The sequence below is a fragment of the Anabas testudineus genome, chromosome 2 (genome assembly GCF_900324465.2).
Source record: "Anabas testudineus chromosome 2, fAnaTes1.2, whole genome shotgun sequence".
Lineage (NCBI taxonomy): Eukaryota > Metazoa > Chordata > Actinopteri > Anabantiformes > Anabantidae > Anabas > Anabas testudineus.
The window spans coordinates 2,781,347-2,808,862 of NC_046611.1; the positions used below are offsets into that span (position 1 = coordinate 2,781,347).

At 43.7% G+C, this 27,516-nt stretch overlaps 1 protein-coding gene across 2 annotated transcripts in view; it reads right to left on the minus strand.

Annotated features, from left to right (window-relative positions):
• zeb2b (zinc finger E-box binding homeobox 2b) overlaps nt 1-27,516 on the minus strand; it is an 86,731-nt gene that overhangs the window by 8,327 nt on the left and 50,888 nt on the right. For both annotated transcript variants that reach the window (XM_026362622.1, XM_026362621.1), the window contains exons 3-7: nt 12,991-13,242; nt 7,211-7,279; nt 4,621-4,809; nt 3,379-3,593; nt 261-369 (exon numbers count right to left, since the gene is read on the minus strand). In XM_026362622.1, coding sequence (XP_026218407.1) covers nt 261-369; nt 3,379-3,593; nt 4,621-4,809; nt 7,211-7,279; nt 12,991-13,242 — 834 coding nt within the window. The remainder of the gene's footprint in view (nt 1-260; nt 370-3,378; nt 3,594-4,620; nt 4,810-7,210; nt 7,280-12,990; nt 13,243-27,516) is intronic.

Consider the following 27,516-nt stretch of genomic DNA (forward strand, 5'->3'; position numbering starts at 1 on the left):
TTAGTTTTTCTGTTGATCAGTAGAAATTGTGACAAACTAATAAATGAAATGTAATTTCTAATATGCTTCACACATTTCTACAGAAATATTTTACTTGGCAACAAGATTGATTCTTAACATAGCAGAGTTCAGTGTCCATTAACAAGGATCAACAGGGAGGGTCCAAAATAAACTGAAAGGAATTTCTTCAGATTCACAGTGATCTTAAATCATAGTGATGAATATTCCAAGAGCGGCGCAGCATTCCTCTTGCTACTCACCACTATGAATCCGGAGGTGTTCCTTCAGATGGTGCTTGTATTTGAAGGCCTTGCCACACTCGGTGCATTTGAACTTGCGGTTCCCGGCCGCTTGGTTGAGCAGTTGGTGCTGCGAAAGAGAGAGGGAAAAAGAGATTCACGGTGAAAAAAATGCACAAACATCGTGGGGTGAGAGTTCAGTAAATAATCACAATCGGTCGGCATGACAACAAGCAACAAGCCCAACGGCTCCTGTCGCCAACGAAGCATCTTGTCTTTCTACTCCCACCTCCGTTGAGCGACTACAGGCAGCGGAGGTGATAACAGAGAGAATCACATACCTTTTAATTTCCTGGCTCCTCGGCCAAAGGAGGCATGCCTTTAGAATTTGGCAGCCCAGAAAATCGAATAAATGAAAGTCTTTTCCCCTTCATTAGAATCAACAATCTGATCTACTTTTCATTAATTTGAGCCTAATCAGTCTAAAAAGTATTCATAATCATCTGTGAGCTCTTTCAGCCTGCATACCTGTATTCACACCATTTGAAATACACTTTGTACTTTTCTTTTCCATAACAGTTTCAAATGTCGTACAGTAATTGGGACCTTTGTGAAACCTCAAATGTCTCTTTAATAATCTTAGGATACAGAACAGAGCACATAAGACCGTCCTTGATTTGCTGTTCAAAGGTAAACATCAGTTGCAATCCATGAAATTTGCAATTCAAACAAGGACTGTTCTCTAAAACAAAACAAAAAAATTATCAAAAAATATTACGCAGCAACATCATCATCATTGGGTGTGTAAACCTGGCTCGTCACTTATGAAAGATTTAATTCCAAGTGGGAGGTGAGGATGTTAAACGGTTAGTAAATAATAATAATAAAAAAAAAAGACATTTTCTCTGAGCTCACTAGGGGGAAAAACACAACTACTCCCTCCTCCTGGTTCAGCCTTGACAAATGCTGGGGTGTGTGCTGACTCTACCCACATTCCTGGGGAGACAGATGGTGGCGCGCAGGACACTGGGAGGACTGGGAGGAATTGTTCAAACAGCCCCAACCTTCAAAGATCAAGCAGGGACAGTCAGGGGCCCCGCCAAGCGCCAGAGAGGGACCCCACCGCTCGTATGTTGCTGAGTTGCATAAACAAACAGCAACAGCTGCTTCGGTGCCTCCGCCCCCACCTTCACCACCATCCTCTTACTTCCCCCCTGAGAACCCCTGCCCAGTAAAGTTTAGTCTCGCCACCACTGCTAATAAGACACAATCGCTCTGTGCTCTTAATTGTGAATGGCACTAGCAAAATGCTCCATCTCTCCTTCATGGCTCATTGTCGGTGTGAACGCCACCACCGCTGATTGTGGGCGGGGACCCGTCTACATGTTTGCATATGTATAACCTCTAATTAGTCATATTTGTCTAATTGGTTAAGAGGAGGAGGAGAATTAAAGCCTGTAAACATACAAGACAGTACAGCACTACACATGTTTACCTATCAGCACATTATTCTTCATGTTAATCTGATTACTCCAGAGTCTTCTTGAGTTAGTTGTTAATAGCCAAATGTATATTTGCACATGACTACACAGACAGTGATATATTTTATGTTTGTGCTTTGTCTTGAATAAACAGAAAAAGAGGAGCTGGTAGCTCTTGACTAGAAAGTCAAAGAAAATAATGCCACCCAGGGAAAGTCCACTCGCATCCATTTAAAAAAAAGGAGTGAGACATCAACTCGATCTCATCTTGGGGATTACCACTTACACAATCCAGCTAATTTACAAATCAACATAACCAGCTTTGTGGAAGGACCTGCAGCACTTGAATAGGAGTCTTTGGCCATTGGCTCGACTCTGGAGGGGAGCAGCAACAGCATTGTAATATGAGGATTGGGACAGCGGCTCACTCGGCCGGCCCATCTGCTCACGTTTACACCCAGCTGGTAGATCAGGTGAAAGTGCTGGCTGCTGTCATCTGATCAAATCAGCCACAGTCTGAGCCTGTCATCCCTGCTTCAGAGAGCACAACACAACACCCACGACCTGGGACTGAACACCGCAGAAGCATCAGAGTAGGTGATATCATCTGTGATTGGCTCAGTTCAGTAACACATATAAATCTATGAGAAAAATTGATATCAAAGAAGTGATGCTTCTTCATAATTTTTCTACTGTACTGAATAGCATATAAGCAAAATTTTAATATGTAGTTTTTGATCTTAGTCCTAGACACTTTTCAATTAATTGAAAAGTAGCCTTTTCCAAACAAGAGCACATCAGCATTAAGAGGGCAGTAACTCACCATCATATTTCAGTGTATGTCCTAATCATAAAAGTAGGTTAACTTAAGGCCTTTGATAAAACTGTTGCATTTTTTCAAACAAATTTCTTACTTATAATCATCCTTCGAAGCCAAAATACACACTCCATCTACTTTAAAATTTACTGCTCCAATTTTAGTTCACTGAGAAGTTATAATTATCCCCCAATGTGCAAAAACTCTGAAAGCGTGCAATTTTTTTTTGCCACAATCTATCTCACCCCACATCTTCAACTTAAAGCTGACAAGCGGGTTAAACACCCGTGACTGCTGGATGTGTTTTCACCTCACAGGACTTTAAGGTGATTCATGCTAAGTGCCAGCAGATTCACATTATATTTCAGACATATAGGATATAAATCGCTCGAGAAAATTCAAGTATACACAGATGTTTATGCAGTGCATGAAATTAGAAGTGGGTGGGGAGGTGTCGGGTTTGATGGAGTACTACGACTGCAGGCTGCACCAGAAGAACATTAAAGGCCAGGAGTGAAGTGAAGTTAAGGAGCTGATAAAAATTTCCAAATTGGAAATTAACACAATCATTCGATCGTGAACACGAGACTGGAAAATCATATCAGGGAGGGCCATCAAAAAACCATTTAGGGCCTCAATTAAAGTTATTACCATTAAAGGATCTGCATCTTCAAAATGCCATGAAAAATTAATAATGATTGCCAATCAGAAAAAATGATCTCTCTTCTCTGAGGGATCAGAGCACATTAGAAATTAAATAGGGGACAGAAATATGAAGAGAAGAAAAAACTGTAAGAGGAAGAAGAAGACGAAGAAGAAAATACATTAAAGTGCCCCTCACCTGATCCCTCGCAGGCTTGTGTGTGGCCATATGCCTCTCAAGCTGAGTGCGGTAAGCAAACGTGTAGTTGCACAGGGGGCAGGCGAAGTTCTCCTCGTTCTTCTCATGGCGGTACTTGATGTGCTCCTTCAGCGATGTCAAACGCTTGTAGCCACGGTCACAGTAGGGGCAGGTCAACAGTTGGGCGAAGGCATCTGGCGTTCCAGGTGGCAGGTCTGCACAGGAGACAGCAGGAGGAGTGGGGGGGAGAGGAGGAAAGAGGAGGAAGGGGAAGGGAAAGCGGGCCAAAAGGTCAGCAAATCAATGGCAGCTAACGGGCGGGCTGCCCAAAGTGGTATGGGAGTTATCTCTGCAATCTGCTCCACATGAGAGCCGCAGTGTCAGGCTGGCATCCGCTGCACTGCGACCTCCTCCAGACTCCTCACACACACACACACACTCACACTCACACACAGTTGTCCAGCTTTGCATACAGCATTTTCCCTCTGCTCTGTCTCAGTTTCCTTAACATGGTAACAAACAGGCACATGATACCGCACGTACACAAATACAAACACAAAAATCGCAAGCTGACAAACCCGTTGACACACACGAAACTCCCTTACTAATTGCTTTAAAGTGCCCTCACTTTTTTATTCCTGCTGACACATCCGTCATGTCTGAAGCATGAATCATGAGCCAGTTCCAATTCAACCCCACCCCCTGGGTTCATTCCCTCTGGGAAGCTTCAGAGGTGCACTATCTAATTTCAAGCCCCTGCCCAGCTGTTGCTTAAGACTGTAGGTAAACACCAAGGCATCCGGTGAATCTGTGAGACCAACAGCTGCCCGGTCGTGTCAGTGGGAAGAGCTGCTGCTCTGTCCAGACTCCTTTTTTCTTTTCTTTTTTTTATCCTTTCTGGTACAAGAGAAGTTAGCTGAGCAAGCATGCTCTGCTGCAACAGTCATGTGACAAGAACAGGCTCTCACTGCTAGCACAGTTTTGGTGATGCCCAGACTCACTCATACATGTGCTTGAAAGTATTATGATCTAATATCTTAACTATATTTACACTTCATATTAGAAAATAATCCAGGAAGTAGCTTCAGTTTTCACATGTGGTTATTAACTTGCTTTTGTCTGGGACACCTCTGCTCCTACTTGTTTCCTTCCCTAGTTTATCTTTGGTCACTCTGACCAGCTGAACTAGCATCTCCCAGCTTCCTCTCGACCCCTCCCACTGATTTCTGGCAGGGTTCGTACCATTTTCCTCTGGACCGGTGGCCTCTGGTGTGCCCAGACGAGACAGCTCCTCGGGGGCTTCGGGGTAGATGATGGCGGTGTCAGCCCGCTGCAGGTACTCGGCGATGCTCACCACGTGGCTGTCGCTGTCATCCAACTTCCGTTTGCCGAAAAAGTCTTCGAACTCTGAAGTGCAATCAACGTTCTTGACTGAAGAAGAAGAAGAAGGGGGGCAGAGAAAGGAAGAGAGATGGTGAAGGAGGAGACCAATAGAGAGAGAGGGGGAGGAATAAATTGGATTCATTTCTTCCCCAGAGAAATGTCTTACAGGAGGATATTGGGAACATCTTGGTGGAAATGCGATGAGGACAGCCACCCTAAAACATTACAGCCATGCTTTGGGGAGAATACATCTAAATTATTGGGTTTGCTTGTCACGCCATGCCAGCTAAAATAAGAACTGTAACTCAATCCGACCAAAAGTCAGATATGAACGTGCTACCACGAGCTGCTGAACAGCAATGTGTAAAAAACATCACTGACCTAATTCACTCCCTATAATAAAAAAGAAAAAAACACTCATACACAAATACATGCATACATACGCAAGCCCGAGTTAATCAGCAGCAGAGCCACGTTGCTTTGTATCGACTTTCACATGTAAGGTCAATCAAGAGACTGTGGCTTTTGTTGATTCTGTGTTGAACAGATTACTGGGGCCAAACCACAAACTGGTGCAAAAGAAATAAATAAAATAAAGAGGCGTGCTTTGCCATAGCTGAGCAGAACGTATCTTAAGCCAGCCAAAGTGCTGAGGCCACACAATACGTTTTCTCAAATTATTTCCCAGTCCCTTCTCTTCAGGGAAACTCTTCAGCTGCAGTGTTGAGATAGCTGCCTCCAAAAAACAAACCAGAGCTAAAAGAAATCAGCAGCCTTCATTAGTCAAGGGGATGGCTGACTTTCACTGCGCATTTACACACACACACGCACACACACTGTTTACAACCTGAAGAGATTCTAGAGGCTGTTTGGCTATGTCAAACCAAAAAACCAAGTGACGTCTTATCAGACTTCACCCCCTGTTAATTAGGCTTTTAGACTGTGAGCCAAGGTGAGGGTTACAGAGCGATTTGTTAGGCTGTGATGACTTTGCGGTCCAATTTGCGAAAGGTCAAGGTAGTAGATATTTGGTTGTCAAAAATGGCACCGAAATGTCATCGGTGCCAATGGACCGCTTTTGATACCGTGATTGCATAATTTACAGCATTCTCATTAGATGATTCTTTGTGGCTTTTGAAGACTGTTAAGCTATTTGTGAGAAACTCTGTGTTGAGATTGAAGTGGTTTAAGTGGTTATTTAAAATAGGCCGGTGATTAACCAGGATGAGGCTTGGTGCAATCAGTTTCTGGACCTAAATCTAAAAACCTTCAGACTAACGACACGTTGTTTATGTTATATTTTAGCTGCACTCAATGCAACCTACCAAGCTTTATGATCATTCAGCTGAATAACATGAGGAGTTAGGACTTTTTGAGTCTGTTTCTTTAAGGAGCAACAAGCAGCTTTTCTGCCAGTGATGGAGGAAATCACCTGGATCAAAGTGTGCTTTGGCACCAGGGACGCGATCAAACTGCTCACGTCTTTAAATGAAATCACATGTGATTTAGTGGCAGGAGCTTCCAGAGCGGTGCCACAGTATTGTTTCCAAAAGTCCTTTAAGCAGTCAAGATGGAAAACATTTGCTGTGCTTGAATTTTTAGAACAGCAAGAGCAAGAGAGAGAAAAAATGAAGAAGAAAACACCACAACGAGCTGAAAGTAATAATAATTAAAGCTGAAGGGAGGCTTTTTGAGGCAGGGCTGCGTGGCGTTCTGTGGGGTGAGTTTGGTTTACCATAACAGCGTCCAGGGCCAATTGTCAGGGTGGCCAGGATGATATCATGCAAGGGAGGGGTGCAGATCAGCTCGGGTGGCTTAATGAGAAATGGCAGGTATGGCTCGGTTCTACCAGGAGCAGGCGACGGGACACATACACAACACGCTAAGATTCACTTAGCTAACTACGAAAGCTGAAAACATCATGTGTAATCAGAGGTTATAGAAATCAGAATCACCGCCAATAAACATACAGGGATTTTTCCCAGTAGTCACTGTGTCAGCAGGACAAGATTTCCTTTTAATTACAGCTTACAGTGAGCCAATGTCATCGTTTTCTTTTATGTAGGTTTTTGCCAACTTGGGGTCACAACCCCCAAAGGAGCCACAAGATAAATCTAAGACCTCGTCAAAGCAGCCACACATTTCTTCTTTCTTATGAATTGCTGTAAATTTTTAAAAACTAAAATCAAAGTCCTGCACACCACTTCCACAAATTAACACTTTGTCATCATTAGACTGAATGTAAGATGTTGAATACGGATACTCTGGTCTGTACCGTACCTAGGTTGTTTTATCATGTAACCTTCCACTGTACTAGCAAGTTCTGGAACATCATTGTTTGATTGAACTGGACATAAATTACACACTAAACCACCTGTGATGAGAGGTTGCAAGTAGGAGTGTTGAGACAAATAGGTTGGGTGCTTTAAAGCATGTTCAGTCCACTTACCTGTACCGTTTCCAACTGCCTGCAAAGCGGCATCAGGCCCCAGGGTGTCGAAATCATCTTTTATTTCATCTGCACAGAAACAGAGAAAAAGAAAAAGAGGGTGCGGGGCAGAGAGAGGGGAGAGTTAGTACCTCGACGTACCATGCAAACCAACAAACGCGGACAATGAGGCCTTTAAGATGATGGTATGGAGAAAGCAATAAAAGCACCGCTGTGCATCGCAGCGCTCCGTGGCTTTGTTCAGCATGCTTAATGAATGCTATCATCAGGGCCAGACAGTGACTTATTTACCTTTAACATGACAACAAGCGCCGGGGGAGGTGAAGAAAGCTTCAATTGCCAAACACAGCGATTAAATACAACACGGAGCACATCCACCTGAGCAATCATAGAGCTCCAGCCAACACGCAGGCTGAGCTTATTACTCCCTGGCTGTGACGCCGCTGCTATTCCTCTGCATGCAGGATCACGCTTGTTTTATCATGTCATTTGGTGGATGCTTTTATCCAGAGCTGCTTTGAGTATTGTGAGCACCCCCCACACCCCCCTTACCCCCCCACAGCCCCTGGCAGAGAGTTAGTGCCTTTGCTCCTAACTAAAAAGAATACAAGCCTTAACCACAAATTAAGAGTTTTAGTTGCACAAACATTTCTCAGGGGCCGAGCTGCTCTGGAGGCCGAAATAACTTCATTGGTTGGGGTAAACCTCAGGTAGGTGGCGCCTAAGAATTAATGTTTTCTGGTGGAGTATGCAGAGAGTGAAGCCCGTTAAAAAAGACAACAGTTAAAACAGCAGGAAGCTATTATCTCCGAGCCTTACACACATGACACTGAAGGGGGAAGTGCCTTTTGAGCGTAAGACAAAAGTGCTAGTGTGAAATATGAAAAATGCCTTTTGATTGTTGCAGAGAACGCCCTCTTGTTAAAATAATCCATGTTCGGTGCATGGCAGAATACACAGCTGCAGCGTGCAGCAAAAATGGTAGAATGGGGCTAAATTTGGTTACAGGTTTTAGAAGTCTTGGTTTCACAAAACTGTTATTTTGACTTCAATATGAAGCAAGTCTAGACTGCAATCATAGTAATGCTGTAGAAACAATGATTATATACAACTCTGAGGTAAAGAAAACATCTTTTCAACCATATTTAGCACATTATTCATCCAGTCCAGTGGTTTTCTACATATTTATCGGCTGCACACATGACAAATTCAAGTTTCCCAGAGAGACTGTGTCTCAGAGAAATGTTTGAACTAAACCTCCAGGAGAATTGGTTTAAACAGAACAGGTTCTTACTGCCAATCAGGATAATGGCACTCAGTCTGTGCAGACGGGCAGATATTGTCCTGGCACAGGTGAGGCAGCAGTAAATAAACGGTGGATTGACAGGCTTATAAACAAACCCTCTTCTGACAATAGGACATCCCTCCACGGTCAGCAGGAGGACACTGACTGGACAATCAGCTTAAGGAGTCCCTGGTCCCTCCTTCCTGCCTTGTCTGTAAAAATTAAATCAAGGTGCTTCCGAGAACATGGGGGCTTTGTGTAAAAAAAAAAAAAAAAGAAAGAAACAAAAAACCTGCATTGTGTGCCTTACACGCATCTGTTCCTGCTCTGCTGCTCCTGCAAGGACGTTACAAGTGTTGCATTGTGAAGCGTTTTTTTTCCTTTTCTCAACAGGCCACAGCAGGATCTGATGTATCTGACTATCCCTTGGCTATTAAACCAGGATGAGCGCCTACATTGAGAAAGCTGGCTGAGATCTTACAGGAAAGGTGGTGGGTGTATTGTTGATAATAATGTTATCCTGCTTACATTACTCTACACAAAAGCCAGAAACAAAATGAATTTTTTATTTTTAGTTGAAAACAATGGGCTTAATAGTTGTGGAATGCTTTCGAAGGCTTGCAATTCAGGGTTTTCTTGAAATCAAAGATTTGTCTTCTGTGGTGAAATGATAAATACCCCTGTCAATGACTTCAGAGAATAATGACAGACTCTTCTGGAGGGATATGTCCTAGTTTAACTTTCCCCATGCTAGGATTTTTTTCTCTCTACTCTTTTTTCTGTACATTTGATTGCACGTCTGCCAAACAGCATCAAAACCACAGGCACAGAATGAGAAAATAAATGGGTTTTAAACAACATAAATTAAACTATGACAAAACAAAACACATAAAAAACGCCACCACAGATTAAAATATACCCACAAGTATCAGATATCAGCATGTATGAAAACCTCCCCCTTTTTGCAGTGAACACGGTTGAAACTCCCTCACATTTCTGTGTCCTCGTAGGCACCGTGTTTGCTTTGGGTAATCAAATTTGGCTGCATAGTTTTGGTCTGACGCAAGGGGATGACCAGTGGGATTTACTGGCCCTCCACTCTCCCCTATTTACCTTGGAAAACTTTTGTTATCTGTGGTCTGAAGGGAGGGACGGCTGCTTCCAGCAGGAGGTAGGCTAATACCACATACACCTCTCTGCGACGGCCTCTGGCACACATAGATGCATCCATCCATGCCAGGCCTGAACTACATTCAAATGGGACAAAGTGTCATTGTGGTGAGTTGGGTGCCTCCTCTTTGTGTACCAAGAAAAGGAACCAATGTTGCTCCAGCAGAGCAGCGCTTCACAGCCATTTTACAGGAAATCAGCAATTTAACGGGCTTATCGCTTTGAAAAAAATGTATAAAAAATTTTCACAGTGTAAAAAAACTTTACAAAAAAAACAGAGAAAAAAGAGGGATTTGATTTCCTCTGGAGTCATTTATGCCACAAATATGTGCCTATTCTTGGTCGTGGAAAGCATTTTGGATGAAACTGTCCGCTAAACACTGGAAAAGTGTGTTTTGTCAGCAGTAAATCAGAGAAGACCTGAGGCGGTAAGGTACACACCTCCTTGAAGAGCGATGTTGAGGTCTGAAAGCCGACTCTGGACTCAGGAGGAGTCCAGAATACCTTGGCCAGACTGTAATTCCACCTATTTTCATAGCAGCTCTGATGCTGTTTATTTTGAAAACATTCCTATTTTTATGGTCGGTCACCGCAGTCGTAGCCGCTTTAAAGTTCTGCCTTTGTGCAGTCAGTCTCATTTATCCTGAGTCCGTCATGTTTGAGTGCAGCATTTAACAGTTTTAGAGTCTCTGAAACAAAACACCTTTTCATTATAACTGCTTTTAGAAATTTGATGCCAATTGTGGTATTTTTAGAGTGAAATTGTCAATAGCAGATATTTTGTGTCGGTGTTTCATCCCTTTGAATTTGAGCATTTTGCAGCCAAAGAACACAGTGTTTTCATCTAAAATTTGATTCTTGGCAAGATAAGCAGCATCTCAAATGTTGCACTTGTTGAAAAAATACAGGAAACTCCTGGATGCAGTAGGTGTTTAAATGATAAATTAATAACTGCAAAAGTTGAGAGATGTGCAAAGTAAACAAGAGCCACTGTTTGATCAAAAACAGAAGGCCACGTTTGGCAAAAATGTCAAAAAGAGAAAGATTGAGGAGCCATAATCCAGGGAACATGATGGAAGACATGGGATTTCTAAAACCTGCGATTGCTGCAATATAAAGTCCGAAAAGCTCCTGATGCCCTAGAGGACACTTTAAAACGGGCAAAGGGAGAACGCAGGTGATTTATTTGAAAATGTCTGTCAGTGATAATGATGTCATGCTTTCCAGCACATCGCGTCCAGCCTCACTGTGGGATGAAGGAATGTCAAGGACAAGGCCAAACACAAGACTTGGTGATAAACGGTTTTCGCTTTCTTTTTTACATGCATTAGTTACGTCCAAAAAAAAAAAAATAAATAAAATTACGTAGGCCCTGTTACTGTGTAGCTAAAGACATTTTAAAGCATCACAACACGTGACGTTACTGCAGCTCCCTGACTTCTGACGACCCACATTCACTCACACTACCAAGACCTGTGTCAAAACTCTAGATAGGGGAGTGACGACCAAATCAGTCCGTGTAGGAAGGAGGGAGGGTGCTAACTTATCTCAGACCTAAGTTATGTGCTGAGGTATCACTGTAGACACTTAGGCACCGAGGAAGAAAAAAAAAAAAAAAACAGGCTGGGAAACACAGCACCCGCAAGATTGGGAAAGAGACTCCCAAACGCTCTAATGAACTTGACTTGCTCTCCGAAATATGTCAGACACTTTATCACACAAGAAGCATATTATCTGGGAATTGCAACATAGTTGAATTACAGACATTATGGCACCACGGGTCTTTATCAAATAAACAATTACCGTATGCAACGACAGCTTGTTTATCCTTTATCTTGATTTATTTACCAAACTGTCTTCTCCCCCCTCTTAAGGAGACAACATGAACTGTTATTCAGGAGAAGAAAATGTTGATACCCACTAGGTTTTTTTTCATCCCTAATAAATGTGCAATTTTCCCCCATATTAAAATTTAAGACTGGCGAATGTTCCCCCGTTTTTCGGCACTGTGCACAGCTAGTTCATTAGCAGAAATGAATAGCGAAGCCCAGCTCATTTAAATAGGCTGTCTTACATGACTTCTCGCCATACTCTGTTCCTGTCACATGCTTCCAAGAATCATTGACTCTTATTATACATGTAAATGGCTATCATAAAAATAAAAATTTCATTTAAGATTGTTAATGACTTTTTGCAGCAGTCTGCCTTCCTTTAATGATTATACCCTGCCCTCTAATTAAAAGTATTTATCTTTCAAGCATCCATGACTGGCGCCCCTGCAAGCGGAGTTGCTCAACAAAAGACCATCAGTAAGTCAGGTTTGGGAAGGTGTCACCTGCCTGGGATTAAGCAGCGTGTTAAGCAGGAGGTATTACAGGCCTCAGTCACTGTTGGAGGTTGTTGGAATCAAGACTGATACAGAGTAAAAGCAGCCTCTTGTGTCTCGTATCTTCTGCAAACCACATTCTCACCTCCTAGTGCTTTAGTGCTTTTCATTCTCTGCAGCTCACAGCCTTTTTTTTGTGAGGTTATACATTACTGTAAATATTTTTTGTTGTTTGGCTCAGAGTGGGACTTTTCTCTAAGCATGAACCAAATGGTCTCCGTCGCTCACAGAGAAACTGTTTATCATGTCTGTCTGCTGAGGGAGCATCATTGGGGCTTCACCGTCAGACCTGGCTCAAGCTTTGTTTGCAAAACGCTTCACGGGGTTTGTTTAAGTCTACTCGGGCACCAGATGGGTGGGGTTTATGGCATAAGATGATACCACGAGTGGCAGGATGTGCACACATTCGCTATAAAGGATCTGAAAGTCAGCTTAGTTTTTGTGATTGACAGCTCACCTGAACCCCACACATCTGGTAAAGCGGATACAACAAAAGCTTTTGAGCCACATCTGAGCCAAATATTGAATTTTTTTAATTGAATTATTTGAGACAAACTGTCATTAGAAAAAATAAATATTTTATTCAATTTAATTATATGGTCTTTGGTCACCCTTTAATTTTGTGCTTTTCACTTTCTAAGAGTGCAGATCGTGCTTCTCCGACATCTGATACCTCATTTTGTGACAGATCCCTCCATATGTTCCCTTTGCAATTTAAGATGACAGACTGCATTTTTGGTTTCACAGACATTTCTTGGAGGCAGTAATATTCTGAAAACCTCAGTTGGAAGAGCTACAACTCTTCTGGTTAACAGAACCTTCGCTGAAGCCCAGTACTAAAGCCACATTAAATCAAGAAATCATCAAACTACCTTTTACCCAACTTTTAAATCTGGTCTCAGGTTTCACTAAGCTGTGTATCTAGTCTGAGATACTCACCAGTACCATCGACAGAAGCACTCAGCATGTCGTTGTCGGGCCAGATGTGCTCCACGCCGCTGTCCCGCATCTCATCGTCTTCCTCTTCCTTGGTCAGCAGGCCGTGGCTCTCCGCACGTGGCGAGGCCTCCGGGTTGGTGAGGCTGGCCGGGCTGCCCGTGCCATTGATCAGAGGGTCTTCCTCGGACACCGGCATCTTGTCCTCCTCCTCTGTCTCTGAGCCGGTCTCGACCACATTCTCGTAGTTGAGAGCTGTGCCACAAAAAGAGACAATGGAAGGACAAGTCTGATTAGTACAGGAGAGTTTTTGATAAAGACAGCACATAGTAAATGTTGTGGACATTTGCTGAACAGACAGGGTGTGTAGTGGAGTCAGTTCATCCTTCTGAGCTTAGATTTCCTCAAACACTTCTTATTGTTGTTTTATAGGAACATTTGTTAAAGTTTTGTTTGTGCCACTAAGACTAATCACATGTTGCTACACAAAAAGAGGCTCCTTCATTCAATTTATTGGGCAAGAACAGGCCCTTTAAACCTTGTGTTGCTGGGTTTTGTAGCCTGTGACGTTGCTGAATAATGTGGGCGTATCCTATTTTGAAACTTTCATGTGACCGTCATATAAGTGACATAAAGGACACAGGAATCTGAAAAGGGATTTTGACTTGTTTTGGAAAATGTGTTTTATTCCCACATTAAAAAGGTCACCCCACATCACTGCTTGGTCCAGGGCGTAGGCATTTTTTTTATAGGTTACACCCCAATTACAGCATCCACGACTGGAATCTGTGACTGAACCGCAGCGGTGGGCAGACAGCTGTCGAGGAGATACGAGCCAAAATAGCCACTAATTTTCAGTCCTGCTCACATGCCTCAGATGCCAATGAGCTGCACCTTTCAGGACGGCTCTGCTCCACAGCATGCCCATCACATCTGAGATGCTCCGCATAGCACATGCAATATTACAAATGTCACTGCTATGCATACAAAAGGCTTAACGTATAGTAATTTAGATTATTCATCTTGTGTACCCCTTGGATGTCTTCACATTTGCATTGCCAGTGAGGCATGAACATAAATATAAATGCTTTCTAACATATGAAAATATAAAGCAATGACAGGGCCTTGAGGCTTATGAGCAACACAGTGAGGTAGATATACACACACACACACACACACACACATACACAAAACTCCAGAGCAACATCAGCAAGTCCCGCCCAATTCCACAACACTCAAGTCCCAGACATATGCCTGCTTTTCTTAAAATAGACGGCCTGTAAATAAGGGCTGTGAACTCAATCAAAGGTGGCTCGCGTGCAAATTAGTCACCACCATCGGCAGGTTCTGTGCGCATTCTCGCCACAGCATAAATCGTGGCAAAATGGACGTCGAAAGCATTCGAAAGCGCAGTGGTAGGCGAGCCAGCCCCATGGCATCACACAGGGACACACCTCACTGGCAGTTTGTACAAGAATGTTCTGTGGCGAGAGCCAATCACAGGAGGGCCCAGAGTTTTAGTTACCAAAGTGAAGAGGTGGAGGCTTTTTATATGCTTTAGCTGAATTTATGTTTCTGAGCAATGAAAAAAGCTGCAGCAAGCTCATATGTCAGAAGAGTCTGTGGTAAAAATCTACAGATTTATATCCAGTAGCTTCAAGATGCCACGTCATGTTTTAATTTAGTTTAATTAAGGTGGTTTTTGTGTCTAAACTTCAGCTACTCAGGCCTCAAAGTGCCTCTGAAACTTTCCCAGAATCAAGAGCGCCAACCAGATGAAGTTCATGCATGACATTTCTGAAGACATTATACATATCAAAAGATAAGCCTCCCAACACCTCCTCCTAACACGTCTCCCTATGATTGACTGGTCTGCACTTGCCTTCAACGAACAACTGCACAACAGGTGCAAATTAAAATGAAAACAGGGCTTTCAAACGTGGGAGCGGAGGCAGGGGGGAAGGAGGGTGGCAGGCAGGCGGGCAGGCAGGCAAGAGGGTGGAGGAGGAGGGTGGGAGCACAGTGACCTGCCTCGAATACCAATCGACGGAGGAAACAAAACCTTTTCAAGAGGTGTGATCACAAGGGTTTAGGCAAGTTCAGACTCAGTAATGTTCCTTGGAGATGACAAAAAAGGCAACCGAGTTTGGAGACCCAGGAGTGGAGAGAGACGTTAGGAGTTCCTGGGTGGTCTGCATGTACCTTGGTACAATTGATATTGTGCCTTTTATAGAAAAGTTATGTGTGTATATTGAAAGAGAAAAGTCTACCTGGTTGCCCTCAAACATCTAGACGATTCAATCACTCAAAAGTTCATCAAAGCTGGAAATCTCTAAAACCAAACTCCCTTAAAAACAACAGAATCATCATTTTAAATTCACCTCTTTGTGCCCCATCACCCCTGAGCTTTTGAACTCTTCTTAGCAATGTCCCATCAGCTCTATGTCCCCCAACTTCCAGAGGAGGGGTGCCGCAGCACAGGGCTGGTAGAACAAAAGGCCAAGAGGCTTGGGAAGCTATCAACCCGTCGCTGTGAACCTGATCTCTGGATGCAGATTCAATGACGGCGGAGCAGGGGCCAGCTGAATGAAATTATCTAAGGCTGGAAAGGTTTTAAAGGGCCTATTCTTCTCCAATAAAAGGAGTGAGGGAGCTTCTTTTTGTTTAGCAACACATCCACTACAGCAATGCACACCGTTCTGACTTCAATACTCCCACACAGGGAAATGAGAATTTGCAGCACTGTGGACCTTCTGCAACAAACTTTTCAGAGCCTGACGGAGAACACAGGAGTTCAAAATGAAGCCTTAAGAAGCAAAGTGGAGCTTAGATTTTTATTTTGTCACAAGTTTGAACCATTTTCTGTCTCCTGCTGTTTGTTCTCATCTCTTGTGATGTCTTGTCCCCAAGTTTCTGAACAAATTTAGGCACGGGGGCGTTGAACTGTCTCCGAAAGCTACAGTAAGACGCAATCTTCTCTGAACGTCAACTGTCTCCTCCGCATTCAACATATACCTCCAAGAAGGCAAAATGACAGTGGGGTGCTCATCAAGTCAAACGCGTAGTATTAACGTCAAGAAAGCCGCCATTGTTTAGGTGCCACCGCTGACAAGAGCCTCTCCCTCTCTGAGCACGAAGCATCTATTGGTATTGTGTCACGCAACAAAGTAATTCTAACCTACTAATATTTCGCAGGCAGTTATTTAGTCCCCCCCCTCCGAACCTCGCTCTTAATCAGCCTTTTGTGTTGCTGAGGAGAGAGAAAGACAAAGAAAAGATAATGTTTACTTCTCAAATGCCTCTCCTCTTCTCTCCTTTTCTTACCTTAAGTGTCATCCTCGACAAAAGCAATTACAGCTGACATCTTCCAAACTACCTGCTTGCTACCTGTTTCATAATGCTCTATTCTCCCGTCTTCTTTTATTTTGTCCCCCCATTTAAGGTAAATAAAGGGAGTCTTTATGACTTGAGTTTTGCAGATAATTAAAATGACACATGTAACAGCACAATTCTTGTTTAATATCAGGTTTTAAACTATCTGACATAACCCTTTCAAAGACCTGGAATTATTCTGTCATTCACAAAACAGTACAGAGAGGAGAGGAATATTGTATATTGATTAATATGGCTAGAAGCATCAGCAGTGACAGCCTGATAGAGAAAGTCTTATTAAAATCTAATCATTTATTTGATGAAGATAAATAAAAGAAGAATAAAAACAAAATAACAACAACAACAGCACAGGCAATACTTCAGCTGTGACAGTTGTATTCTGCTCATACCGAAAAGCCAGTGGAATTAATTTAGTGCCGCGAAACAAACTCCAAATCTAAAACGACTGTATTTACAAAGTGTCAGGTTTGACAGGGAACGAATGTCTCCTGTGATCAAAAACGCCTTTAATGTTGGAGCCATAATCGACTCCTGCAAACCCCTTTTGACAACTGTTGTCGGACCACATGCCGCATTCAAAGACGCCCAAAGTCACTCTGAGGAATACGGGCCCACCAACTTGTGCCTTTGATGCTGACCCCACGCATCTGTTTGTCAAAACACTTTTATATGTACCGTAAGTATGCATGGATTTTCTTTCAAGCCGAGAGAACGTGACACTAAATAAAATGTCAGCAAGCAGCGAGGCTTTGATAGCAGAATTTACTTTTAGGTCTGACAGCTTTATTTGTTCAAACTTCTGACATGTAAAGTGTCCAGTTAAAAGTCTTTAACACCCAGGACTGATTCCAGTAGAAGAAATCTGGATGTACGTGTTGCAACCTGCGCTATAGGTTCAGTTCTTCCAGTGGTGGTGTCGGTAAGACGATTACGACAGTACCGTGATCTAAATCTGACACAAAAGGAGGAACTTCAGTCAAACTTGCTATGTATTTTACTTTAACTTAAAATATTCCCCCTTCCAGCTGTGAAAGCAAAGTTCAGAGGTGCGACACCTGCACTCTTCTATAAGGTATAATCACATTTATTTAACGGCCCCTCAGTAGCTGTCCAGCGCACAGGCTGCGCTAAAAGCCCTTCCTGCTCCAGTCTCAGAGCCAGAGAGCATAAGAGCTCTTTCTGTTCAGCAGGCCAACGGTAGAGGTGATCGCTGCGGGGTGAATGACTAACACCCACGTTCGCGCTCTCACGCTAACCCCGGCTGACTTTTTAGTCGAGTGTCGAGGCTTAGCTCCAGGTGACACGCTCGGCCTCCTACGCCGATAATGAGCCAAGACATTCTCCCTATTGGACGATAACTGCTCGCGCTCGCTCCCTGTCTCATGAATGTGAGCCAAGCAGATCACCTGGATGGCTGCGAGGGAGATGGGGAAGCAGGAGCGCTCTGTTAGTCGGTGTGTGTGTGTTTGTGTGTGTGTGGGAGGGCATTAAGGTGGAAGCGAGGTCGCTGCCTTGTGGCTACGGCCAGCGGTAGCGGATTCTCAGGATGACCTTTTGTCTGCCATTGTTCCTGTCTGCAACAGTTTAAGCACTTCCCCGGGTAAGTGAGTCTTACTCCTGTCTGATGGAAACCTTGCACCTCCAGCAAGAAAGCTTTACAGTGCAGTTACCTCATTTTTACATTAACAACTCATTATTTTACAGAATGGTACAATTTTGAAATGTCATTTTTATATTTTGTAAATCCAAAATAAAAGATTAAACAAGCATTTAAAAAACACCACTAATCATTAAATTGAAACTGATTTTCACTGTTGTAATACCATGAAGGTGGCTTTAGTAGCAGTTTAAATAACCTTTATATATTTATGTTATATTTAAAATAACGTATTCACATGAAATGATTTTCCTTCACGCAGGGCAGTACGAGCACCGTTAAGGAGTGAACTCAAGTCCCAAGTCATGGCAGACAAAAGAATAGCATCCGTGTTTGGATATTTTGTGCTATCTTGTCTCAGTATAATGGTGCGATCGAGCACAAGGGGCAAATCAGGGCCAAGTCGGTGAAAGGACGGTGGCAGAGGGCAAACAAAAGCTCTGAAAAGAGACAGAGAGAGTGAGGGGTGAGGGCCAGAGAGAGGAGGGGGCGACTTGGGAGAGACGATGAATGGTGAAAACTCAGTGAAGTGTAAACGCAACCTGGGAGTGTGTGTGTGTGTGTGTGTGTGTATCTGTCTGGGCAGTGTGATTGTGTGTCCATGTGTATGTCTATAGAGAGGGGGAAGGGTGTCGCTGAAAAGTGAAGTGAGAGTGTGATTGATATGAGTCGTTGAGGGCAGCAGTGTTTTACCACTCAGGTGTTTAAGAAATGCTTCTAATCAAATCACAGAAAGTTTATCAGTAGAATATGTTCATCTGCAAACATGAACGCCACAAGAGGACTGATCATGACAGAGTGAAGCCGCCCTAATGTTGAAATTCTAATTTCAAGACAAATCAACCTTCCCCAGATTTTTTCTTCATGGATCACGGTGTGAAAACCTCTAAAGCAGCACAGGAGTAGTTTGAACCTGAACATTTCTAGTCACTCAGCTACAGGATATTTTACAATGAGACAGATCTAACGAGCACGTGACACTATAACCTCAAACGAAACCATTAGAAACGCACCTCAGGTTTTAGTGGCACAACTGGGATTTCTCTCAAACTCATGATATAATATTTCCATCTGTCCGTTGCATAATTTTCTGTCACACTTGCGATAGTGTGAGTTGATGGGGAAACAACAATCCAGCAAGTTGCCACACAGCCGTCAAATCGCTGCTGGGTTTTGTCCGAGAGGAGACCCTCGCAGCAGCACTGACTCTAATTCAATTAAAGTCCCATTTATTTGCCGAGGAGGCCTGAGCAACAGACTGGGGAGGGAGAGGGAGGCAGAGAAAGCTTCAAGGTTTGCTCAACAGCTCAGAGGTCCCACCTTTGCTGGGTCCTGCATGGATTCACCATCTGTGCCCCCCCTTCCCCTCCTTCCCCTCCACCTCCTCCCCCAGTTCACACATGTTCCTGCCTCCAACAAATGTTCGAAGTAAACCTCCCTCCCTTCCCCCTTTCCTCCCCTTCTCCCCTCTTCCACCTCCTCCTCGTCACACAAGCCAAAGAAGAAGAATAAAAAAGACACACAAAAGCTTCCCCTGGCTGCCCTCAGGACTCCCAGGCCAGGAGAGTGGGAGAGAGAATTCAGGGAAGAAGAACAGAGGAGGGAAAGGTTGGTAGGGAAGGGGAGGAGAAGGGGGAGGGTTAAACAACATATATATATATTATATTTTTCAATTCTAACTCAGGTGAGCTTCCCTTCACCTCCCGATGTTACCCTGACACACGTCAAGCAACAGGAAGAAGGGGGAAAAACGGTTAAAATTAGAAAATTTAATTTATTTGATAATTTCCCAGAATAATTAGAGTTAATATGGGTTAATTAATATGCAAATCTCTCAGCAGATGTTCGGCAGCGAGGCTGCGCACGGCTGAGGAAAAACAGCCCCCTTCTACTTTCTCTTGCCTGGTTTTGGCTGTCAGTTATTGGGCCGTAATTACTGTAACTAACCAAACACACACACACACACACACACACACACACACACTGAGGAAAAAAAGAAAACGTTTGCTGGGTGAACTGCTTCCAGTTTTGGAGTCATTGCAGGCAAAGCGGTGCTTCTCACACACATAAAGGGAGACCATCGCTAATTTCCCCTGCACTATAAAGGCCCTTTTTATGCTCCGAGCTGAATGACTGCAACGAGTACTTTAAACTATTTGAAATTTGCGGGGCTTTGTGTGTGCACCGATGTATAAATGTAAATTGTAAAGAAGAAGGAGAAGAAGAAGCAGCAGCAGCAGTGAAGGCAGCGACTCCTCTGACAAGAGCACCTGCACATTAATATTGAGTGGAAAACACAGCTAATGAAGCAGATGTGTGGAATCGGTCTTGCTATAGTAAAGGCACAGGCACGTGTTTACGTGTGTGTTTACAGCTGAATATCAATGCCATAAACAGGCATATAGAAATACAAGAAGAAATCAATGTTCACATCTAAAAGGAGACGTTCTAATAGTAAAAAGTTCACGTTTATGATCACCTCAGCTCAGACATTTTGAAACATTCACCAAATGAGATCATTTGCTAGTCTTGTGTGTTGTATCACTGTAAGTTAAATATCTTTAAATACTGCGCTGGTTTCAAATGATCTGGGGATTTTTCACAGTTCACTGACATTTCTTAGGAGAAATATTTGATCTACTAATATAAAAATGTATCCAAAAAAATTCACCAGTGAAACAAAAACACTAGTTGCAGCCATAGACTGAAATATTACTCTCTCCTTGTTTGTATTCTTGTCGGAGGAGGGAAAAGTTACCTTTAACAGAAAGATTTAATTCATGAATTCTTCCCTGGGGAGGCAGAAAAATATAAGAGCCTATCTCAAGGTGCTTGCCAGGGTTCTCCTGTGGTCAGCTCTCTTCTATAATAATGTGTTTCCGATAGCAGTGAGTGTGAGTGTGTGCGTATGTGTGTGTGCCAAAAGCTGAGACTGTTATCTAAATCGTTCCTCTTTCTCTACGACCGCGTCGTAGTCTGTCTCTCTCTCCCTGTTTCTCTCTCTTCGTTTCCACGCCTCCTCCACCTCCTCCTCCTGCTGCTGCTGCCCAGTCTCAAAGGGACACCGTGGCTCAATGCCACCAGTCCACGCCCCAGCCTACACACACACACACACACACACATACACACACCTACATGTAGGACATGGCAGCAACATGCATTCATGAAAATAGACGCATGAGCACTCATGACAAGACGCTGGTGAAACATTTTTATACAGAGAGAAACATACATAAAAACATAGAGAGACACACAAATGAACACACAACATGTTCACACACACACACTCAGGTGATGGAATCTGCTGACATGGCTTCATATCAGGTTGGATTTTGAGGTGGAGAGAGGAGGGGCGCCAAATTGATAGTCACGGCCTTCTGTTATCAGGTCTGAGTGTTTAATATGGAACCTGGCTGTGTGTGTGTGTGTGCACGTGAAGGTCCAATGAGAGCCGCTGTGGCCTTGCAGTACTTTGTGCACAGCGCCACCGTGATAACACATCTGCTTTGGGTTCATCTGTTTATGAATCACTCTTATCTGCCCTGGAAGTGCTACACCGCTCCTGTGTGTGTGTGTGTGTGTGTTTAAGTGTGAGCGCGTGGGAGTGTACATCTGTGTTCCTGTGCACCTCACTGTGTGTTTCTCTGTGGGTTTGTGTCATTGTGAGTATTTACAAGAGGAAAACAGGGAGGCAAGGAGGAAAGTGACAAAGGGGAGGATCTACTTTGATCAGGGATGAACAGACATTAACAAACAAAAGATGAAACAGCCGTGAACTTATATCTCTCAAACTCCTCCTGCGTCCTTGCTGCGTTCACGCAAGATAAAAAAAAAAAAAAGCCAAGAACCAACCTCAGAAGGATCAAATGATTGATTACAGCTAAAGCTGACAACAGGTGACAAGTCACATGCTAGCAGAACAGGTGGTGTGTCACCTTTCCTTGCAACTCTGAGGAAAGTCTTTTGCTTGCAGCACAGAGAAGCAAAATCCAGCAATTCTTCATCCCTGACGGCTCCCGCGTGCCTCGTTTTAATAAAAAAGAATCTATAAAAATAAATTACTTGCACTAAGTATATGCAAATTCAAATGTAAGCAATCATTGCAAAATTAATTTTGCCAGAACTGATTAAAAGCTTTAATAAATCTATATACAGTATTGCGCCAATCTGATATTGTAAATTTATTACGCTCCCTGTAAGATTAATTAGAAAGCTACGGTAACATATTGCACTGCCAGGCCAGATTACTGTACTTTTTTGTTAATAACAGTTAAGCAGAACCTGAGCTGTAATTACCAGCTAACAGAAGCTTTTTGATGCTGATTTCCTTCACCAGGAGGAGAGAGAATGAGATCCAGCTGGTAGAAAGAAACAAATGAAGGCTTCTTTGCTCAAATGCTATGCATCCATTTTGGAAAAAAAAGAATTAATCACTGCTTGAAGTTCATCTTTTAATAAAAATTCAGGGAATCCAGGCTGGATTTCAATTTGGGACATGAGTTAAAAAGCATCCTCGTTTCGTCTGTGGGTTGACCAAGGCACCCACACAACCAGAAAAAACTAGTAATGTCTCAAAATAAAGCAGCACATAGCTATTACTGAGACATCAGTGAGGTTACTCTTTCACTCTTTTACCTTTCTCCTAAACTGTCGAGCAGGCCGAACAGATAACAGTGAAAACAACTGGTTTGATCTGGCCAAGGCTGTTTCGCATTCTTGTCCACAGCGACGGGGCCATGGCCACGTTTATCTCAGCAAAACAGTACCTGAGAGCTAAAACAAGCATTTCTCACTGCCGCCTCTCCGGCCTCAATACTCCTCAAAAGCAACAAGGGAGAGTTTGTGTGACTCCCTAGAAATATTCCTAGGGAATGTCTGGTTATTGTGTTCTTCTGCGATAAGGAGATGATCGCTTGTGGCGTTTTTCACATAGGAGTAATAAAACTTCTGCAACTGAGACTGAAGATGACAAGAAAGAACAGGGCAGAGTGAGACCTCTCGCCTTCATAAAACTCTGCAAGCCACCAGCTGTTAAAAGGTCGATTAGTGTGTGTGAGTGTGTGTGCGTGTACAGGGGGGAGACGGGGGGGAAGTCAAGAAGGGACCTCAGATGAACTGGAGATCAGACAGGATGGACCAAGGGCACGGGGGCTCCAGGTGAGGGGCCACAAGAGGGTGAGAGGGGGAGATGAGGAGGGTTGAGTCCTTTCTCCTCTCTGGTACAAGCCAATCTGGGGGCCCGGGGCCTCATTCACATGGTAATGAGAGTGTAAAATCACATCTGTTACCCCCACTAACACACACACACACACACACACACACACACACAGAGCAGATCTTTGTCACCTGAATGGCAACCCCACCAGGTATCAAACAAGCACCAGGAAATGGGGACTGTGTGTGTGTGTGTAGGCTTTTCCCCAGCAGGCAACCGGCAAACTGGGCTCTCCAATCAGTAAATGACACACACACACACACACACACACACACACACACACACACACACACTGGAGAGGTGGCCTGGGCCCTCACAGAGAGGGAGTGCCCTCTGGAGAATGGCGACTCTCTCTGACACTGTTACCAACTTCCCAATTAGCTACCAGCCAGCCAGTGGGGGTGTGTGTGGGGGGGTGGGAGCTGGAGGAGGTGAAGGGATAAGGAGGGGGAATAGTTTATTGTCTCTGCAACAACCTCAGTGTCCTGAACCATCTCCTGGAAGCTCTTTTTTGCACATCGGATGTGATTTTTTTTCAGTACGATCTCGGCAGCTTCTAGAGCCTGAACGGGTGTCACTGTCTTGCTCAAGGGCACGTTGGTAATCACAGTGTCAATGTCCACTGCAGCCAACATATCCACTACCAACAATATAAGCTGCCATTGTGCCCCAGCTTAATTGCTGTTGCTTTGGTTTTATAATGTAAACTGACTGTTACATTTGTCATAGTAAATTCACAGTGTATAAAAAATCCCCCTTTAGTATTAGAACAGTCAGTGTTTATACAAATGGTCTTCTGAATTCATTTTTGTTCATATTTTTATTGTGATCACCAAATGGATGTGAGATGTTGCTCACCTTCTTATTTAACACTACATCTGCGTGTGTGTGTGTTAAGACAGTGCTAGCGGCAAGGTACGCCAGGTGTAACAGAGCAGCGAGATGACACAACTTAACCTCTCTCTCGATCTTGGTAAACGGCACAAACAGGCAGCGCCGCAGTCAGAGGCCCCAGAGCCCCATGACTTATACATGACGTGGGTGGGAGTAAACAGGAGCAGACCGAGGCATTTTGTTTCCTTTCTTCCCTCTTGCCAGTTGATTTTTTTTTTCTTTTTTATGCTGTACCTGTCTTTCTTATCTAGCCGCAGGAGGGCGAAAACTACACTTTTAATTACATGGTGGGAGTTGAGGGTGGAAGCAGGAGGGGGATAGTGATGGGGGATGTGGATACCTAGGGCTCTCTCACATACTGTGCTACACCTTAATAAGATAGCTGTGACCTTAACTGGAAAGTTCAAAACACTGACAACCTCAGTGTATAAAGGTTTGACCTTTAATATATTCATTTATTTGGCTGGTTTTGTCTTAAACTGCTAAAATAACTACAATTCTGACACCTCGTATTACCTCTGAACATTATATTTCATGTTGTCGACACATAACTGAGAGCATTTAGGATAATTGGCGTACAGACATCCTAATGACAAGGGTCAAGGTTGGAGCATTTGCATTTCATCGGGTGTAAAAATACACTGTAAGAGATAAAATACAGGTATAGTAGTTTATTACTACTCCTATTTAACCAATGGATGCCTTGTTGTGTGTAATGTACTTTGGAGTAATCTGTACCATTAGTATTGCATTACTAGAAGTACCTAATTTGCACAGGGTAGTTAGTCTGAGTCTAAGCAGCGAATACAAAAATGAAAGGTTACTTCTAGACAAAAAGTTCCAACTGCTTTCAGCCAAGATGATCTGCAGCATACTCATACACAGTGTGTGTATATAAATACAGCTTACATAATTGAGCAATTCCACTGGCATAATGTGAATGGCTGCAACACATGCACACACATTCCCAACTCTGTAGTCTCCATATACTTTAAGTAAAAAGGAAATTTTGATCTAAGGCTTATTCCCCCCCACCTACCCTTGGGTTCTGCCTCCCCGTGTTTCTGTCAATCCTCTCCTTTTTTTGATCAGTGGCTTGAAAGAGTCGAGCATGTGTGAGTGCTCAGGTACCTGGGGTATGCCGAGGTGCTAATTAGCTCGGCAGGATAATTGATGTGTAGATTACACCGTTGAACAAATGCTCCGACTTGTTTGTTCTTCGCACTTCTCAGCCGCCGTGCAAAGGGAAAAAAAATCCCTCTCTGCAGCACCTCCCACCCCCCTTTTACCTCAGCCCTAATGAACAATTTACCTGGCTTGTAAAGGAGGTGGTTAAGTCTGCCAAGGCAGAGGGAAAACAAAGAGGGGGTTGCGCTGGAGTTCATTTCCCACAGGTGGAACTACTGTCTCCTGTGCTTCAAGACCTGCCTCTATTCCCTGGTGCTAGCAAAGCTGGCTGTGGAAGAAAAGTATGTGTATATACGCTTTGCCAAACCCTGAAGGAGAGGATGGCGAGCATACATAATTCCAAAAGGGAAACAATTTTCAAAATGAAAGAGCATGCCATTAAGAGTGCCGGTAGGCTTCCATTGTTCTGCCCCCCTTGCTATAATGCTATTTCCTCCATCTTTTGTCTTTGGGACGCTATTATTAGCCGAGTGCGCACGCGAATAACCTCCCCCTCCCACCCGTGTCCGTTCAATAGGGTTTGAATTTGCTCATTAACGGCTAAGAATCCGCAAACACATTCGCCGGAGCTTTTGCTACTGCTAATAAACTAATCATGCCCTCTCGTCTAATTGGGAAATAGAATGAGGGGAGGAATGAGAGAGCTTTGCCTGAGGATTTTAGGAGCTGGGTTTCTATCGTGTTGGCACAGAAGTGGAAGTGAAGCCCATTAGCAGGACAGATGTAGAGGCAAAAGGTGAACGGCTGAGACGTCGGCTCCTTGCCACACTGCTGGACCGCCTGTAATCCGTCACCCACACTAGTTTACAAGTTAAACACATTATTGTGCTTATTGAGTCTCATTTCTAGGATGCATAGCACTGGCTGTTTTTTTTTCCCTCTCTCTTTCATGGAGTGCTTACTAACCTGCCAGGGCACTGTCACTGCATGCAAGCTATTACCATTTTTCTTAGCAGTCCTGATTAGTCAGGCAGGCAGGGCAGAGAAACCAGAAAGAGAAAGAGAGATAGGGGAACTAAGCCAAGACATAAAAGCTTACACTCATTGTTTCTTGATACTTCCTTCACATCCCTCAGAAACCTTGTCTCAGAGGCTCAAGAAGCCCTCAAATGGCTTCACAGGTCTTCAATTTTCACATCTCCCGGAAGTCATATAATTGCTGTTTTCCCGTGTCAGGGGCAAATGATTTGCGCAGTGTAAATGAAAGGAAATGTATTCTGCAAGATGTCCAATACTTTTGTTAACTCTGTGTTTACCAGTGAATTAAATCCCAGCAGGACATAGTTCAGCCATGAAAAATGCACTCAATACAACCTCCCTCAAGAAGATCATTTTATTCTCTTGTTATTGTGTTAGTGGCCTTAGGCACCTTCAGTTTGCTATGTTGGTGTGATAAGGGAGAAAAAAGATGAGTTTTCACTTTTAGATCAACCCTCAACTCCCCAGTACAGATTAATGTGTCATCGAAAAACTGGGCCAGCATGTTTGGACTACACCGGACTGAGAGTCTTGCTGACTAACTGGCAGTTTCCGTCGCCAACCTGATAACTCCCCTCCAACATCCCTCACCCCAGCTCAGCAAGCCAGCCAGCCAGCCAACTAGGCACGTTTTCTTTTTTTTTTTGCTTTTGCTTTTCCTCCCTGCCTTTTTCCTGTCGCCATCTCGGTATTTAATCTAACACCGGCAGGCGGCAAGAAGGGTTTACTTTTCCCCCCTCAAAGACAGCTTTGCGAGGCCGAGAAGGCAAAAGTGGGAGGAAGAGAGCCGAGTACTCAGGCGGGGAGGGACAGGGGAGTCTAGGCAAGGCACAGGAAACCTGGGCCAAGCGTCACTTTTAACAAAAGCCTTTCATCTTTCTCTCCACTCTCCCCCAAGACAGTACGCTTCCAGCAGTGGGATTCTTTTAAGTACATACCTGATAAGGAAACTTTTTTCTTCCCTTTCGAGAGTGCATAAAGGAAAACTATCCCCCTCCCATACACATACACACACACCCCAGTGTGGCTAAAACCCTCTCATCGCTTTGAACGCCAGATACTGTCCCTTTTATCCCCGGCAAACGGGCTTCCTATGGCTATTAACTCATTCAAAACAGGTAATTACGACGGGCAAACAGAGACGTCATGGATCAGAGCAAGCCGCTCAGGCCCACTCCACCTTTGCAATCAAGCCAAGCAACAT